The sequence below is a fragment of the Grampus griseus genome (genome assembly GCF_964374135.1).
Source record: "Grampus griseus genome assembly, chromosome: 2".
NCBI lineage: Eukaryota > Metazoa > Chordata > Mammalia > Artiodactyla > Delphinidae > Grampus > Grampus griseus.
In genome coordinates, this window is record NC_139018.1 from 9485342 (window position 1) to 9500904 (window position 15563).

The following is a 15563-nucleotide window of genomic DNA, read 5'->3' on the forward strand; positions in this document are numbered from 1 at the left end:
GAAGGAAAGTAAGGGCAAGAATCACTTAGGTCTGGTTGCCCAAATGTGATTTTTCTTACAGTTTTGGTGATGGGAGGAGAAAATCCAAGTGGATTTCTCTGACTTGCAGGGACCAAATACTCAGTTTTTCTGCTGCTCTTATTTCCCATATACCTTCTGCTCCATCCACCCCACCACTGCTGTTTGCTTTTCTTATAACAGTAAACAGAATGCAAACAACCCCCTGCTCCTGAAGCCCCAAACTGACTTTTAAAAGTTGGGCCGTGAAGGGTATGGCCACCAGCAAAGTCTAGAATGGCTGATTAAATCAAGCCACGGGGCTTGTGAAGTCTAGAGCAGGGCTTGGCAAGCTGCGGCCCACCACCTGTTCTTACAAATAAAGTTTTATTGGAACACACCATGCTCGTTTGGGTATACCTTGGCTGCTTTCTACCACCACTGCAGAGTTGACTAGTTGCCAGAGACCATATGGCCTGCAAAGTCTAAAACATTTACTATCTGGCCCTTGACAAAAAAAATTTGCCAACCCCTGGCTGAGAGCAGTGGTTCTCAGCCCTGGCTCAGTGTCAGGATCACCTGGGGAGCTTTAAAAATGCAGATACCTGGGCCCCATCCTCAGGGATTCAGATTCAATTAGTTTGGAATGGAGCCCAGGCATCTCTGATTTTTTTTTAAAGATTCCCCAGGTGACTGTGAGGGTTGAGCATCACGGGTCTAGTCTCAGTGGGTTTTGTAGGATCACCGAACTGGAATTTGCCATTCTACAGGGTTCTACCCAGTGGCAATGATCTGCCCTTGACCTCAGTGTGAGTGCAGTCCTTGAGGTCTGAACCATTATGGCTGTGGCATAAGGGAGACCTTGCAATGACAAAATCCCTCCAGTAAGGTCCCTGAAGAAGGTTGAAGGTGACCCACATTACCTTGAGGTGTGTGTGTGTGTGTGTGTGTGTGTGTGTGTCACTTTTCATTGGCAGTTTAAAGTTGTAAATGGGAATTTCAGGGTTTGTTCTGTCCCTGGCATTTAAAGCAAACATTAACCACCTCGAGTTACGCTGTCTTGGTCTCCCACGTGGCTCCCAGGGCCTTCTGCCCCTCCCAGCAGCTGTCCCCTCCCTCCTGCTCTCCAGGACACAGTGCTGTGTCTACTGCTTAGAATGGCCAACTCATCCCAGTTTGCCTGGGACTTTCCGAGTTTTAGCACTGGAGGTCCTGTGTTCCGGGATCCCCCTCAATCCGGGGCAGACCAGGGCAGTTGGTCACCCCAATTCTAGAGAATCTTGCAGCCAATTGGCCTTCGCATGTACATAAAAGCATTGGGATTTGAAGGGTGAGGGTGGGGCTTTATTAAAAATGTAAATCAAGGTCATGTGTGTGCAGCTGAGCGTTTTAATCTCCTTTTTAAGAAAGAGCTGAACCCAAGAAGTCAAGCTAACTCTTATTAGGTCTGTTTAATAAGCTCTGTTCGGGGACAAAACACCAGGTCAGCCTGTATTCTGCCGAGCTCACCTGGGTGTGAAACCGATTCTTTGTGAAGGTTCTTCAATAAGATGTTTGTTTTGAAGGGTTCCACCAGCCCAGCAAGGTGCCGTGGAGAGGGTATCGGCTCACCAGGCTATACTCTTCCCTCGGCTGTGAAGCCAGGCACCGGAGCAGGTCACTGCCCCTCTCTGGCACTCAGTTTCCCCATCTGCACCAGAAGCACCATCGCTCACCTGTTGAGGTGGCCGTGAGGATTCAGTGGTGGAGTATTTCTCCCTATGCCTGGAAGAGGCTGCAGAAATGTTGACTTTTCCCTTCTCCCCTTCCTCTCTTGCACAGGGGAGGCTGGTTCTCACTTAAGGCAGGTACAGGCCTGGTTGTCTAGCTGCTATAATAACAATCCCCAAAGGTCTCTGGCTTAACTCAGTGAAGGTGTATTTCTCACTCACTCAACAGTCCCACAGTGGTATTCCTCATGGGGTGGCACTACTGGGGGGATTTGGGAGTCCAGACTCCTTCCCTGCTATGGCTCGGTCCTCCTCTACATCCTTGGCACAAGGCATGAAGCATTGGCCTGGCCTCATCTGAAAGTGGCATGCTTGCACCTCCCCGCGTACCGTTGGCTGGGACGCAGCCATGAGGCCCCCACCACCTGCAAGGGAGGCTGGGAAATGTAGTTTGGCTATGTGCCCATGAGAAAAAGGAAACAGGGTTTGGCAAACACATGGGAGTCTCTGTCACAGGAAGTGTGGCTGCCTAATTCAGTGGCTGCGAGGACCCAGTGCAGACATCCCCCATGAATGAACATCTCTCTGTATTTCCAAAGCAGGAGTCTACAAGAAAGTTGTGATCAGTTTTACCCAGAAAAGGGGTCTGGCTTCAGATGAGCTTGGTTGAGACCAAGTGAAACACGTCTTTATTGCAGGACTTATCAGAGCCTTAAAAATACTGATCATAGATATCCATGAGAGGAAACAGAGGATGCGCTCTTTCCCAGCTTTATTGGGTTCCTCTTTTGAAAGGCCTCTTAGAACTAGTCCTCTGCAGAATGTGGTTTGGAAAACACAGTTTTAGAAGTTACTCAAGTTAGTCTTCAGAAGCCAGGATACTTCCCCGAAAATACTGGTATTAGAAAAAAGAAAATCATCAAAATCTGTGGTCCACAAGGGAGAGTTCAGTCCCCCAGGAATCACGGTCTCCATAGTATGGGAAGAGAATATGTTTCTGTCTTGCTTCCCTTCCTTCCTTCTCTCCCTCCTCCCCTCCCTCTCTCCATCCTTCCTTGTGGGACCTGGCAAAGGAAGCCCATGAGGACGGGGTCCACGTTCTTATTTTCCATGGTTGAGTGTAAGCGTCAACCCATTTGCTTCCTGGATGGGTGTGTGAACGATCTGTCCGACACCCCTTAACTCTCCGTCTCCGTTTCAACTGCATGCATCCGGGCAGTCTGCCTGACTTGGTCATGTCACCTGGTCTGCCCATCTGGGTGGATGTTAAAATCCCTTTTCCCAACCTTGGTTTTTTTTTGGGGGGGGGGAATTTTATTTTATTTTATTTTATTTATTTATTTAACGTGTTTATTGGAGTATAATTGCTTTACAATGGTGTGTTAGTTTCTGCTTTATAACAAAGTGAAACAGTTATACATATACATATGTTCCCATATCTCCTCCCTCTTGCGTCTCCTGCCCTCCCACCCTCCCTATCCCACCCCTCCAGGCGGTCACAAAGCACCAAGCTGATCTCCCTGTGCTATGCGGCTGCTTCCCACTAGCTATCTACCTTACGTTTGGTAGTCCAACCTTGGTTTTTATGGCTGGCGTCATCTGTCATAAATCAAGGTGAACCGAGGTTGAGCACTGAGTTTAGACAGTATCACTCACAGAAAAAACTAGAGTGGGTTTATTTTTTTATGTTAGTCACAGGCACCCGCCCTGTATATATATACATATAACTTAAGAGTTAATTTGGTGTGAAATTGGGACTAGCTCTTTGGAGCCCTGGGGTATGTGTTTGAGAGCAGCTAAGAAGCAGGGGCATGGCGGGGCAGGACGTGGTATGTTAATTGGTGGCCTCTGGGACCTGTGAGAGAATTGGATTTAAGTCCCCAGTTCGAATGAGCTTGGCAGTTTTATGGGAGTCTCCCCAGGTGCATATTGGGGAGACCACCGGTTTGCACCGGCTGGAGCCCGGACTCACTCTTGGTCCTGAGGCCCATCGGCGCATCCCCAGTCCCACAAGGGACAAAGGAGAGAAGGCAGCAGAGGAACTAGAAAGGGGGTGAGAGGGCCCTGGCAGCGCTGCCTGCCACTTCCCTGCACACCGATTGGTAGGAGTTGCTTGCTCCTTGGCCTGTGGTCCCAAGGAGCGTTTTGCATTTTATTACCAAAGTCTCAATAAAAGGGACTTGGGTCAGAGCAAACATTGGGGGAGGAAAAAACAAAGGAAATTAAATGCAAAATCACTCAGAGGCCTTGGCTTTTAATACCTCCAGAGCCGATGATGGGAAGTAGCCCCCGGGAGTCAGAACCGAAGGCTGCCGGCCTGGTATTCCTGAAGCCTGGCTCCCCTCCTGCTGCAAAAGAAATCGCCGTTTAATTTGTTTCTGAGTTTTATTTCTCAAATGAACCAGCGTGGGGCCATGTAATGAGGTTGTGTTTCTGGGAGGTGTTGAAAGATGGGGAAAGGAGTGAAACGACGAGGCGGGGGACCCGGCCTCTTTGGGGGCGGCCGCGGGCGCCTGGGGGTCCAGCAGTGCCAAGGGCTGGGCGGGGGCAGGCATGCAGGGGCACCCCCGAGGGCTAGTTTGTGTGCTGTCCGTGGGGCGGCGGGTGCCCTTGATCCTGGGTTAAAGATCCCTGGTTGATGGAAAGAGCTGGCACAGCTGAAGCGAGCCAAGGGGGACACTTAGAATGAGTGGGGGTCTGAGCCATGGAGAAAAAGAAGGATATTTGGCAAGAAGGATAGTGGCTTTCCCAGCTAGTGGAGGAGGTCAGCTCAGACCCAGAACGGGAAAGTGTATGTGAGTGTCTCAGGACGTCGCTCGTATAAGGTGGGGCAAGAGGTTTCTGGACCAGGATGCTATCGGAGGAACCCCTTGAGACTGTCATCATCGGGGGCTGTGGCTTCCCCTGGAGCCGAGATGGCCCTCTGTACAGACCTGGGCTTCTGGCGAACAAGGCCTGGGGCGCAGGAGCCTACGCGTGCCAGGGTCCTGCCCTCACACAAAACAGGAGTAAAGCTTGAAAAGTACGGGGCCTCCTGCCACCCTGCCTCCTGGATAGAGAGGGCTGAGCGGGGGACTTCGGTGACCATTCCACTGGGGACAGGGAGGGCCCACCAAGCTGTCACCAGGGTAGCCACGCCCCATCCTACAGAAAGCTGTCAGTAGGGCCCACGTATGGGTCCCTGGAATGCTATAATTGTGAGAAGAAACAAGTCTGTTTACTGAGGTCCTCTGTGTGTCCCCCCCCCCCCACACACACACGCATCATCGTCTCATTTGGTAGGGGAAGGCATTGTCTCTATTACACAGAAAAGAAACTCAACTTCAGAAAAGTTCAGCAGCTTGTCAGAGGTTAGCGATAACAGCTACAGCTGCGTTTGTTCAGCACATGCGTTGTGCCCGGCTCTGGGCGAGGGCTTTGAGCTCCTGGAGGTGAGGCCACAGCTTGCCCCAGCTGCCTCCCTCCTGCCCGGGCAGTGCCCCTGCGGCTGGAAACAGGTGTCCCAGCTGCCGCAGCTGGATGGACGTCGAAGGATAAGCCTCCCCTGCGGGATTCTGCTCTGCGGTCCTCCAAGGCGAGCTCTGATTCATCTCTCGGGAGTATCAGAGCAGCTGCCTGAATTTAGTGACTTAAAGCATTATCAGGAAGAGCATTTTTGACAAAGCAGGAAAGGAATTTTTGTTGCCAGCGCCAATAAGCAATACTGTAGCCAACCCGGGAGCCCTATCCGTGTCTCCATCTCAGGATGAGGGGTGGCACTGTGGGCCTGGCTCCAGAACGCCGGCCCTTTCTCCTGCACCAGGTGACGTCCCATTGCCATCTCTACTCTGCCCGAAGATGACCAAGGAACCGTGCCACTTGTCTCTTCCCAGGAAGACCCAGGTTCTTCAACTGTGTACTGTCATAACCCCCGAGCTGGTTCAATTCAGATTCCCAGGCCCCAGCCCCAGAGAGTGTGACCCAGTAGGTCTTGGCTGGGGTCGAGGAATTAGCATTTTAACGGTCACCCCGGAAGCCCAGAAGCTCTTGATATTAGGGATCCGTGGGCAATGCTTTGACGAATACTGAGTCTTTAGGTGATCACGTTGCAGTTATGTACATGAGCGCACCCATGTGCATTAACTCTGAGCCTGTGTGTGTGCATGCGTGTGTGTGCGTGCGTGTGTGTGCGCGTGTGTGTGCATGTGTGTGTGTGTGCGTGTGCGTGTGTAGTTCTAGGAGGATGGTCATTAAAATGGCAATACTGGTGATCTCTGGGTGTAATGATTTCACGAGATTTGAGATATATTTCTCTATGCTTTTCTTTCTTCCTTTCTTTCTTTCCCCGCTCCGTGCAGCTTGTGGGATCTTAGTTTCCCAGCCAGTGATCAAACCTGGGTCACAGCGGTGAAAGTGCCAAGTCATAACCACTGGCCCGCCAGGGAACCCCTCTCTGTGCTTTTCTATATTTTAATTTTTTATGATCAGCATATTATTTTCATCAACAGATAAAGCCTTCAAGGCTTTCCCGTGGGCGGGGAAGAGCAGACTATTATAGAGGAAATATTATATAGGAAGTAGGTTTGAGGGAAATGTGGACCTACGGAAAGACAGCCACAGATGTAAATGAGTCTTTTTTTTTTTTTTTTTGCGGTACGCGGGCCTCTCACTGTTGTGGCCTCTCCCGTTGCGGAGCACAGGCTCCGGACGCGCAGGCTCAGCGGCCATGGCTCACGGGACCAGCCGCTCCGCGGCATGTGGGATCTTCCGGGACCGGGGCACGAACCCGTGTCCCCTGCATCGGCAGGCGGACTCTCAACCACTGCGCCACCAGGGAAGCCCCTAAATGAGTATTGTAACTCCCAGAGCTAGTATCCCTTTTTCTGTGGCTTCCAACCCCTCAGCCTGCCATTGAGAAGGAAGGAATGTCACACCTCCTGTTTTCAAATTGCCTGTTCTAGGCAAAGCCGGGGCCAAAGTCATGCCTTGGAATTTGGGAGGGTGGAGTTGAGCCAGAAGGCTGGGCCGCCCCTTCTGTGCGTCCCTGGCGTCCCGGGCCTGGCAGCCCCTCCCCGCCTCCACCCGACCTGGTGCTCGAGCACCCTGGCCGGCCAGGCAGAGCCGGGATGGTGATTTTGCAGCGCTGTTATTACTCCGCTGTTGCCCAGTAAACCCACACCAGGCCCCACAAACACTCCTCACGAAGGCCAGACCCTTCCTGAGAAATGGTTTCCTGCACCTTTACAACGTGATAGGTGCCGTGGACAAAAGGGGCCGTTGGGTTTATGGAGACTATATAAAGTTTATAGAGTCTTGGCTGGGCCGGAAGTCGAAAAGGCCTGTGGGATGGGGGTGGGTATTTGGAAATGCAGAAGGCCCGGAAAGGGCAACCAACCTTTGTGTGGAGACACCAGATAAAATACCCCAAGGGCATGCGGTGTGCCAGGGGGCTGGGGGAAAGGTGGCCCTTCCGGAACAGCTGTTGGGAATGCCTTTCTGGCGGATCCCTTTTGATCTTCACAGCATTCCTGTGAGGGAGGCACGGTTATCCCCATCCTGCAGAGGGGAGACTGAGGCAAAGGTATTTTGAAAGTTCTGACTTTCACCAAGGTCAGCTCGTGGTCTAATGGTGTGTGGCTCCCAGGTGGGCCTTCTGGGGCAGGCTAAATTCTCACATTCTCTCTCCTGTGTATTGAGCGGCGTGTCCTAGTTTCAGGGACAGAAAATATGGTCTCCGTACCCTATTTCTGTTTGGGACTCATCTGCAATTTGTGACCTAGTCTCACAGTCCCCTGGTGTCTTCGGTCATCGCCTTGCCCTCCTATGGCTCCACTGTGCTCTTGAAGCTGATTTGTGCCCGGATTCACCCACTGGCCTTGGCTGGAATGGAAGTGAAGCCACCCAGAGGCTGGCTGTGGATCAGGCCAGGGCTAAAATGCTGTCTTTGCATTTCAGGATCCCTCCGTGTTCCAATTCTATGGGGGGGATCATCTCAGGGCCCCCAGAGGAGTCCCCCGTGGAGTCTGAAATCACCTCCTCCCATCCCATCAGCTCTTGAAATTTCTAATTCATTTCTCCTTGTTTATGTGCCTTGCGGCATCCGTGTTTTCTCTCTCCTACTTGGCTGTGAATTCTTGGAGTGCAAGATTCCATGCATGCTTAATTCTTCATTTCTGATTTTGCCCACAGGGTTGGGCATAGTTCCCAGCAAGTAGTAATCATTAAGTATCAGCTGGGAGGCCGGATGAATGGATGGATGGATGGATGGATGGACTAATGAGTGGGTGGATGGATGGATGGACTAATGGGTGGATGGATGGATGGATGGATGGATGGAAGGACTAATGGGTGGGTGGATGGGTGAGTGGATGGACAGATAGGTGGCTCTGTGGGCAGATAGATGAGGCATATGTAGACTAACAGACACCTACTTTCTCATTTACACCCACCTCCTCATTTACACCCGCTTCCTCATTTGCACCCTTCTGCACAGTTAAACTAACAGCCTACGCCTGGTTCTCTTAGGCTTTCACTGAATGCACTTTTGTTTCAGGAGACAGACTTTGCTCTCTCTGAAGCCATATGGAGAAACCAGCCTGAGTGTTTGAATGTGTGTGTAAATACTTTACAATCCCCATAAACTTGTTTAAAGACAGGTGGGGGTGAAGATATAAAATGGGGCAGCCTTTTGGGAGGGCTGTCTGGAAGTCGCTATTAAATTTTCAAATGTGCCCACTGCTAAGACCCAGCAGTTCCGCTTTTAGTCGTCAGGCGTAAGAACTATAGTCACACGTTTGTGCACAGAGACTCACATGCCAGGTTGCCTGTGCCAGGGTGCTGGCTGCTGCACTGCTGCATACAGTAAAAAACCAGGAATAGCCCATGTCCATCAACGGCGGGACAGACACTAAACTATGGGAAGACCCACACTGTGGAAAAAGCTGCAGAGGCAGAAAGGTCTCTCCCATCTTCTGGGAAGTCCTGGAACTCTGTAACTCACGGCCCTCAGCACATGCCCCCCTGCTGGCCTCGCTTCCATCAGCTTCTTTTCCTTCCTCCCTCCTCCCGCCTCCCACGAGAAACAGTTCACTAGAATGAGCTCTTTCATCCTAATGCCTACTAGCCAGTGACCTTCCCTGACGGAAAAAGAGGAAAATGAGAGAGAAGCAGTTATGTGCGTAATTACTGTCTGCTGGCTCTTCAATTAAAAAGATTGAAAGGCACAATATTAAAATGTGATCTATGGGCACCACTATCTACCTAATAATGAGGCTGGGAGGAAAAAAAGAACCACAGTCGCTAGAGAAAACCATAGCTTTTTTTTCTCGGCCAAGAGATAAATTGCCTCTCATTTTCTTATTGCTAAAGAAATATGAAATGGTTTTAGGCATATGTGATATGTTCTTCCAATATGTTGAAATCCAGAACTTAGTAATTTAGGAGTCCTCTGGCTCCGACATTTCCAGGAAGCTTCCTGAGAGGCGTAGCGTCTTGAGCTGCAGGGGCTGCTACTATGGTCCTCGGGGCGCCCAGACCCAGGCACTGGCACCACCGCCTATCACGGAAACTCCCTCCGGGTCCCCAGGCGCCAAGCCAGCTGATGCCACAGAGCCCAGGAGCGAATGGGCAAAGCACAGACTCTAGTTCCAAGTCCTGATTTTGTGGCTTATTAGCTCTTTGATCCTCAGTTTCCTCATCTGTAACATAGGAACAATACCCTTACTAATTGCGTGTCGCTGGGCAAGTGCCCCAGTTTTCCCATCTTGAAGGTCCCTCCCTGCGAGGGTTGTAGGAAGGATTAAATCAGTGAATGCATGTGAAGTGCTTAGATGTGTTACCTGCCCACATAGCGGGTGTTCGGTAAATATTTTTTAAATCATTAGCATTACTACTGCAGATGCCTTTGTCGTAATTTTTGGAAGAGATGGAATTCAAACCCAAGCCTTCCATTTCCAGGGAGCTGGCTGATGAGGGGCAGACAGACAGATGCTCAGCTCTGTCTCTCTCCAACTGATGTCCGGGGCAAGTCAGGGTACCTCTCTGAGCCCCGTTTTGTTCATCTATGAAATACTAGTTTCTACTTCACAGGTGGTATTGTCAGGATTAGAGATTATTGGAGACAAAGTGTCCAGGACACAATTAGTGCTGGGTAGATAGACGGCAATAACTCTTGAAAAGGAAAGATCTTTCCTCCTAAGAAACCTGTTTGGGAAGTTATGTCCTGTGGGAGAAGGGGTCTGTGTCTGGTTGGCGTCTTCCCTGCTCACTGGGGCTCTGCAGAACTCTCCCCTCCCGGGGCGCACAAAGTATTCCCTGGCTCTAAAAACAATTGCTACAAAGAAAAAAAAAATGAGCAGCTACTGTGCCAGGAACCCTGCTGAGCCTGACCTGCAGGATCGCAGGTCAGTCTTACGGCAACCTGGAAGTGGGCTGTCACCCATGTATCTTCATGGGGAAGATCAGATATGGGGATAGGTGACTGGCCCAAGGACACAAAGCTGGGAGGTGACCAGGCTAAGAGTCCAAGCCAGGACTGTCAAATTCTTTCCGCCACACATTCCCGAGCCCCCTCCCAATTCCTAATCACTGACCTCCCCTCCTTTCCTCCATCGTAGCTCCTCTGACCCACACTACCGCCAGGCAGGTGTGTGACACCATCACCTCGTGCTTTAAATTTGTATCTTCCCACCAGTGCTTCTTGTGCTGGAGAGTCAAATGTCCAAATGCTCACGTTAGCTTGTGCATAAGATTTTGTTCTGTGTGTCTGAATTTGTGGGTCTTTAATCTATTTAAGATGCTCAGGGTTGGGCTGGAGAAGATGGATTCTAGGTGCTCCCCAGGCCCTTGCCAGCCTCCTTCTGGGAAGGTCTCCATCCCTATGTGGGACCTCCGGGGCTCCCCATCCTACAGAGATTCCATAGACTCTCCCCTTGGGAGGAGGAGGGTGGGATTTTGCATGTATTTCTTTGCACCCAGCTAATGGCACTTCTTTGTTTTCAGTTGAGAGGGAGAATGTGCAGAAGCGGACTTTTACTCGATGGATAAATCTCCACCTGGAGAAGGTAAGCAGGGCACTCGGCTTGTTGTTAAGTGACGGATTCCTCCATAACGGAGCGCACGGTTCAGCAGAGCGGGGGTGAGGGTGCTCTGTGTTTCTGTTCTGTTGTTGTTTTTCATTCATTCATTTAAACATCTCTTGAGTGCATTCTCATTGCCAAGCGTCAGGCTCAGTGCTGGGAACATGAAGGTCAGTAAGACATGGGGTTCTGACCTCCTGGGGTTATCCGTCTAGCTGGGGAAGGAGAGGGTCCATCTTTACATAGGAATCGCTGAGCAAAAGTTAGGAAACATTCACTGTTGAACAACCCAAACAGGGGGCTGAGGGGATCTCGACCTCTAGTCTGGGGTGGTCAGGGAGGCTCTCGTGAAGACCCATTTGCGTTGATTCAAGCAAAAACTGCTCGCACTTTTTAACCAAGCCAGATCCCCTGGTTCTTCACGTAATGCTGCTGTTGGTCAACAATATTATCTGCTTGTTTGGGTGCATCGAGCACACATCTCCTTTAATCCTCAAGACAGCCCTCCTTACCCTGCACCCCATCCTGTTACGAATGAGGAAACAGAAGCCTGGAGACATTGAATCGCTTCTCTGCAATCCCACGACCGAGAAGAAAGCTCTTCCTGTGGCTTCTCCTGCACATAGCACTTCGTGGCCCCTCTTCTCCCCTTTTTCTTTTTTTGCTAATATACTCTGGCCAAGCAACATCGAAGCGCATTTTGTCTGCCGGCTTCTCGGGCACAGAAACCCTAAAACAAAAGCAGCTGAACCAGACACAAGGATGAGCAGCAGAGAAGGGGCGGCATGTGAAATGGATAAATAAACAGCTCGGAGGAGGAGAAATCCGAACCCTCCTCACCACTAGGTTAGCCCCACCCCCACCCCCCACCCCCGACAGAGAACATTCTCAATTGCCCGGGGCTGGGGGAGGAGAGATTATTTTTCTTATCATAAGAAAGCTGGTTTATCAGGATTCGTTTTACTCACTCACATCTTCTTAAATTCCACTATCTGGTTCTCCACATAGACCCAGCCAGTAGTCTCATGTCTTTCAAAGCTGGTGGTATTCAAGTATTCTACTTCATTGAGTTTAATACCTATATTTTCTTCTCTCCTCTCCTCTTAAAAGGCACAAGAGTAATATTAACTGCCCTTAGAGTTAACCCCAAAGAAAGGTTCTTAGAGGAAATCACTGAAATGATTAGAAAGCAGAGAAAATAAATGTGGTTTTTTTAGGAAGTGGAGCTCTTGACCAAAATTTTAATTCACGTAGCGTAAACTTTAGGCCTATAATATTTCCCGAGCAGACGCTTGACCACCCACACTTCTTTTCCGCACCTGTAGAACGGGTTCCGCTCCACCCAGGAGGCTCCTGAACTCTTCGGGGCAAAGTCTCTCTATACCGTGGACGAAGCGCGATAAATCACTTGCCGGTTGTTTTGACTATTGGTGCATTTGCGGCACTGCTCACACAGTGAAGTGTTATTTTTGGGAAAAAAGGAAAACCGTTCCCCAAATCTGAGTTCACTGAACTCCTAAATTAATGCCTGATGTGTATCAGGGTAGCTGGAAATTCCTCCTGGCAGACGGAGTTTAGTGTATTTCTTTCTTTCTTTCTTTGAAAAATAAATACAGAAAAGTACAGAGGGTAATAGAGCAAATACCCTCGCAGTCACTCACCCCCCACCCCCACCCCCACACGAACCTCTGTTAGCATTGATCGCATCCAGAATTTTCTCCGTGGCCATGCTTCTGCTTCCTTTTTCCGGGCAGGTGGGTAGCACCCACTCTACGGATAAATCAGATAGCACCTAAAACTGATTCGTAATAAACAGGGCAAAATTCACAGCCATGCTTCCAACCTTGAGACTTTCAAGAACAACTTTTCATGTAAGGGAAACCCAGGAACTCCTTGGGGAAGTGGGCTTAACTGCAATTTGAAGGCTGTCAGAAATATTTACGGGGTCTCTGGCTTCTGGAAAAATTCCTTAATTTACCCAAGGAGTTAGATCACGAAGAAACCCCTGGCGGTGCTGTTTACTCGCCCATACCAATCTCATGAAGCCCATGGATCATCTGGGGCCCCGAGGAGTGTTTTCACTGGAGTGGGTTCAATTTCTCCTCCTGCCATCTTGCAGATGGATGCCGGCCAAGGCCCCGCTCGCTTGCTGCTGGGCCGAGGCTCTTACAGACACTGTCAATGGAAATTATTCTCCAGGTTCAGCTCAAAAGCAAGGTTTGGCCACGGTCGGGGCTGCTAACGGGAAATTTTGTGAGTTCATCTATCAGGGGCTGTTTTGTTCAGGTCTTGCGTTTCTGCCCCGCGTTAACAGGAATAACATTTCCATAAGAGTCTTGGTAACCTGATACCGTCATGCTCCATGTGGAACGTTCCTGCAGAGCAGTGGGGAGTTGGCAAAGAAAATAATTTGCCTTTGGGTTCAAAGTCGCTGTTGCCCTTGAAGCAAAGCTCTTTTCTGTGCACCTGTGGGTGGAATTGCCCGGTATTTTGACTAACTGGGGGTCAGGGGGCTCGTATAAGAGGTAAGGAAATGCCACCTCCCGAATAAAAAAAGAAAACATGGGCCCTCCAAGGCTTTCACGGGGAGGAGGCCTTCCTGGAGAGGAGGCCTTCCCGGAGAAAAGGGTGCCTGGGCCACAGCTCCAAGATTTCCCTGGCTCTCTGACGGGTGACAGCCGCCATTCCTGTCCCCCAATTAATCCGGTCTCCTGTGGGAACACCCCCCTTCGTCATCCCCAAGAGCAGTAAGTGTTCTAATGCTTCCAAATGCCCCAATACCAGAAAGTAAATAGAATTTATGCTGAGGGGTTAATGAAAAATGCAGGTTCCTGGACCCTGTCCCCCAAGATTCAATAAATCCTAACCATCCTGCATTAAAGGAGTTTTTATCAAGCCTGTTTAGTCAACAGAAACCTTTCTTTAAGCAAAGTCTTCCTGGAACCCTAAATAAAGGCCAGTAAGAGCTATCGAAGGGAGTGCCGTGAATAAGCCTCCTCTGGGACCTCCCCCCCACCGCCCCCACAGGGCTCTGTGAAGTGCTCTGCTGAGGCTCTGTTCTGGGAAGCACAGTTTGGAAATCGCTGTGCTGGGACATCTGCCCAACAAGCTCCAGCCGGCCCCGCGGACCCCAGGCCACACCCAGCCAAACTCTTGGTGGACACAACACAGGTCCCTCAGACCTCCCCAGGTCAGAGAGGAAAGCAGGGGGCTTCTGACTGTTTCCACCCAGAGCCTCCTCCACAGCTCCCCAGCGCACCCACTGCCCACGGGCCACTTCCAGGGAGAGGGGATCGCTGTCTCCTTGGATGGGCCCTGCTGCCTGTAGGCACATCTGGGTGTCCGGAAGTTTTTTCTCCAGTGAAAGCTGCAGTTCTGAAATTGTTTTGTGGCTTACACAGATCACTAATCGGCTGCTTTCTTTCCCCCTCTTCCACAGTGCAACCCACCTCTAGAAGTTAAAGATTTATTCGTTGATATACAAGATGGCAAAATCCTAATGGCTTTGTTAGAAGTCCTGTCTGGGCGAAATCTGGTACGTATGCTCCAGAAGGGTTAGGAAGAAGTAAAAATGCAAAGGAAAACATTGCCAAAGGGTTCTTTTCTGTATAGGTCTATGTGTATGTACATATATACCTGGCCATCCATAAATCCTATGACGGGAAACCTGGGAGGGTGACATTCTTTTCTCGGTGACTAAGACTGATACAGTCATGTGTAACTAAGCAAATATACTTTAGCAAGTAAATAATAAATACCCCATGTTTTCTGTGAGTCCAAAGCTAAGGATCATGACTGAATCATGACAGTTTAGCTGGCCAGCCATGAAATTACCTAGAATGAGAGCTAAGAATCAGGAAGATGGAGAAGAAAGGCATCTTATCAGCCAAAATCTATAATCCACCAACTAGATACACAGAATTCTAGAGCCTTCTTGTGAGTATGACCAAAATTGAATTGAACCAGCTGATCTTGGGGTTCCTTCCACTTTGGATCTTCACCAGAGCTCTCCATGTTGCCTGTATCTGCTATATATTGGTCGGTCCTCTCTCCCCAATTCCACACTGTTGGCATCTTGGCTGGGGTAGTTCTTTGTCACTGACCTGGGCATTGCAGGATGTGTAACAGCAAGCATCCTTGGGTCTCTATCCACTGGATGCCAGTAGTACCCCCAGGCACTGCCAGAGGTTCCTTGAGGGGGCACAGTGATCTGGTCAGAATACCAGTGGTGTCAATTTTGAGAAACCGGCTCTAGAGTCCAGTGTTTGACTTGGCTCAAGTGACCCAGCGTGGCTGATACAAAAGTGCCGCGATGGGGTATAGCTCAGCCCGTGTGGACCTCTCTGGATTTGTTCCTTTTTTTTAAAAAATAAATTTATTTATTTTATTTTTGGCTGCATTGGGTCTTCGTTGCTGCATGGTGCGCGGGCTTTTCGTTGCGGTGGCTTCTCTTGCTGCGGAGCACGGGCTCAGTTGCTCCGCGACATGTGGCATCTTCCCGGACCAGGACCTGAACCATGTCCCCTGCATTGGCAGGCAGATTCTTAACCACTGCGCCACCAGGGAAGCCCGTCTGGATTTGTTCTTAACTGTAGCTTTAAAGTCAAGAGCTCCTACTTCTGTTCTCAGCTCTAATGTGGCTGGAGTCTTATCACACCCCTTCCTTGCCTTTGCTTTCCCAATAGCCTCCCCACCCCGCCGCAAGGGGGCCGTGCAAAGTGATGCTGTGAATTCTAATGAAGGGTAAAGCCACTGCAGTAAAGGGAGTACAGTAAGTCCCCTACATATGAATGAGTTCAAT

At 50.1% G+C, this 15563-nt stretch overlaps 1 protein-coding gene across 2 annotated transcripts in view; it reads left to right on the plus strand.

The window, feature by feature from the left end:
• The window catches only part of CLMN (calmin), a gene marked incomplete at its 5' end in the record, with an annotated part of 109810 nt that overhangs the window by 67540 nt on the left and 26707 nt on the right, over positions 1 to 15563 (plus strand). For both annotated transcript variants that reach the window (XM_082648793.1, XM_082648794.1), the window contains 2 exons: positions 10686 to 10747; positions 14202 to 14297. In XM_082648793.1, coding sequence (XP_082504919.1) covers positions 10686 to 10747; positions 14202 to 14297 — 158 coding nt within the window. The remainder of the gene's footprint in view (positions 1 to 10685; positions 10748 to 14201; positions 14298 to 15563) is intronic.